Raw genomic sequence first — 2,525 nt, 5'->3', positions numbered from 1 at the left:
GGGGGTGATGGGTATTCTGATAAGATGATGGGAGTGATGGGTATTCTGATAAGATGATGGGAGTGATGGGTATTCTGATAAGATGATGGGGGTGATGGGTATTCTGATAAGATGATGGGGGTGATGGGTATTCTGATAAGATGGTGGGGCTGATTGGTATTCTGATAAGATGGTGGGGCTGATTGGTATTCTGATAAGATGGTGGGCGTGATGGGTATTCTGATAAGATGATGGGGGTGATGGGTATTCTGATAAGATGATGGGAGTGATGGGTATTCTGATAAGATGATGGGGGTGATGGGTATTCTGATAAGATGATGGGGGTGATGGGTATTCTGATAAGATGATGGGAGTGATGGGTATTCTGATAAGATGATGGGAGTGATGGGTATTCTGATAAGATGATGGGGTGATGGGTATTCTGATAAGATGGTGGGGGTGATGGGTATTCTGATAAGATGATGGGGGTGATGGGTATTCTGATAAGATGGTGGGCGTGATGGGTATTCTGATAACATGGTGGGCGTGATGGGTATTCTGATAAGATGATGGGGGTGATGGGTATTCTGATAAAATGATGGGAGTAGATCCGCAGTGAGTTCCACATTTATAACACACACTTTTATTATGATATCAGAAATGAAATGAGGTGACAGTACGGAGTCCTTGTTCCCGGATGTAGACGGGGCGGACGATCCTCCATGACGAGGGGAGCAAAGATTCCGCCATACAAATGTATCCCACTTGTCACAAGTTCATGTACGAGTCTCCTCCCCTCATACCGCGCCACAGTATGTGCGAGCGATCCTCGCTATAGGAGGAACATCTGCCACGTCCATGTAACAGCCGTCCCCGAGCACGTGGGGTCAGTCTCTCTCCTCCAGGTGGGCTTCTGTCTTCAGGGGTCGCCTGTGGTCTCTGGGGCCCGGGGCCATTTTAGAATTGGTTACTTTAATCCCATAATCCTGAAGAAGAAAATATGGAGGATCAAAATAAATACATTAAGAGCATCACTCCACGCAGCGGGGGTGATATGTGACAAGTGCTACAGGTCAGCCTGAACCCCAACATTCAGCAAAATACGATTCATTCATTCTGGGGGTTCAGCTGTGTGTTACTCCCGACCCCTGCACTCTGTGTGTTACCTACTCCTGACCCCTGCACTCTGTGTGTTACATACTCCCAACCCCTGCACTCTGTGTGTTACATACTCCCAACCCCTGCACTCTGTGTGTTACCTACTCCCGACCCTGCACTGTGTGTGTTACCTACTGCCGACCCCTGCACTGTGTGTTACATACTCCCCACCCCTGCACTCTGTGTTACATACTCCCGACCCTTGCACTCTGTGTGTTACATACTCCCGACCCCTGCACTCTGTGTGTTACCTACTCCTGACCCCTGCCCTCTGTGTGTTACTTACTCCTGACCCCTGCACTCTGTGTGTTACTGTAACGCTCCTGCGTTTTACGTATGATGTGGATTTTCAGCTGCAGAAATATTCCACTTCAGTAGTCATGTAGAGAAACGCTGAGACACCATTCCCAACTCTCAATGACTCATCATGTGTGGATGATCTCAATTCAGCAAGTAAATACACACACTCAATAAGATGTTTCCTAGAGTGACTTATGTATATAGTAACACAGTGATGATAGGCTGAAGAGACAGGTTGGGTAGAGATGGTAGATGACAGACACTTGAAAGGAAATGTTCTTGAAAGTAAGATAGTAGCAGATGGGATGCAGATAGGTTTAGCAATCATGTATGGTAGTAGATGACAGAGTAGCAGGTGGACATACAAGAGAGATCAACCCAGTGCAAGAACAGGTGGTAGTAGGCTCAAGAGCTAGCAATCTTAGATAATGCAGATGTAGTAATAGTCCTTAGTATGCAGAGCTAGATAGTGTAAGCTTTAGTATAAAGGTTATAGAGGTTTCCCCTGTGGGGTACTTATCACTAATAGCAATGTAGCAGAGGAGAGGTTCGGCAAGAGCGGATGATCCGGTAGCGGGATACAGGGATCAGCGCAGCGTGGTTCCGACAGCGAGGTATGCTTGCAAGCATGAGAGCTTCAAGACAGGTTAGCATCAAGGCACAAAGCAGTTTGAACGAACACATGTGAGTGAGAGCCGGCGATCTAAATAGCCATCCAGTCCGGCGCTCAGTGATGACAGCATCAGTCTTAAAGGTGTATGCGCACCTTACCAAAAGAGAATGGTGGGGCGCATACACTTATGAAAGAGTAATTAGGGTACCCAAAGGTACCAGAACATTACATGGGCACAGTACACTCTGTGGACCTGACAGTCGCTGGCACCCAGGCAACTGCAATTATAAAAAAAATATATATATTTTTACTTTGCAAGCTGCTGTGCCACCGTATATATATATATATATATCTCAGTGGTGGGTGGGCACGCAGTGGCACTACAGTGGGCACAGTACACTCTGTGGACCTGACAGTCACTGGCAGCCCAGGCAACTGCAATAATAAAAAATATATATTTTTTTTCAATTTGCAA

At 46.6% G+C, this 2,525-nt stretch overlaps 1 protein-coding gene across 1 annotated transcript in view; it reads right to left on the bottom strand.

Moving 5' to 3' along the window:
* Nucleotides 1-866: 866 nt before the first annotated feature.
* LOC309569049 (transmembrane protein 82-like) overlaps nt 867-2,525 on the bottom strand; it is a gene marked incomplete at its 3' end in the record, with an annotated part of 64,419 nt that continues 62,760 nt past the window's right edge. Inside the window, exon 6 of the mRNA XM_082274810.1 lies at nt 867-965. Coding sequence (XP_082130936.1) covers nt 867-965 — 99 coding nt within the window. The remainder of the gene's footprint in view (nt 966-2,525) is intronic.

This window comes from Pelophylax lessonae (assembly GCF_965119305.1).
Source record: "Pelophylax lessonae genome assembly, chromosome: 12".
NCBI lineage: Eukaryota > Metazoa > Chordata > Amphibia > Anura > Ranidae > Pelophylax > Pelophylax lessonae.
Note: the sequence above shows the minus strand (reverse complement) of the source record. Positions and strands in the feature narration are given on the sequence as shown.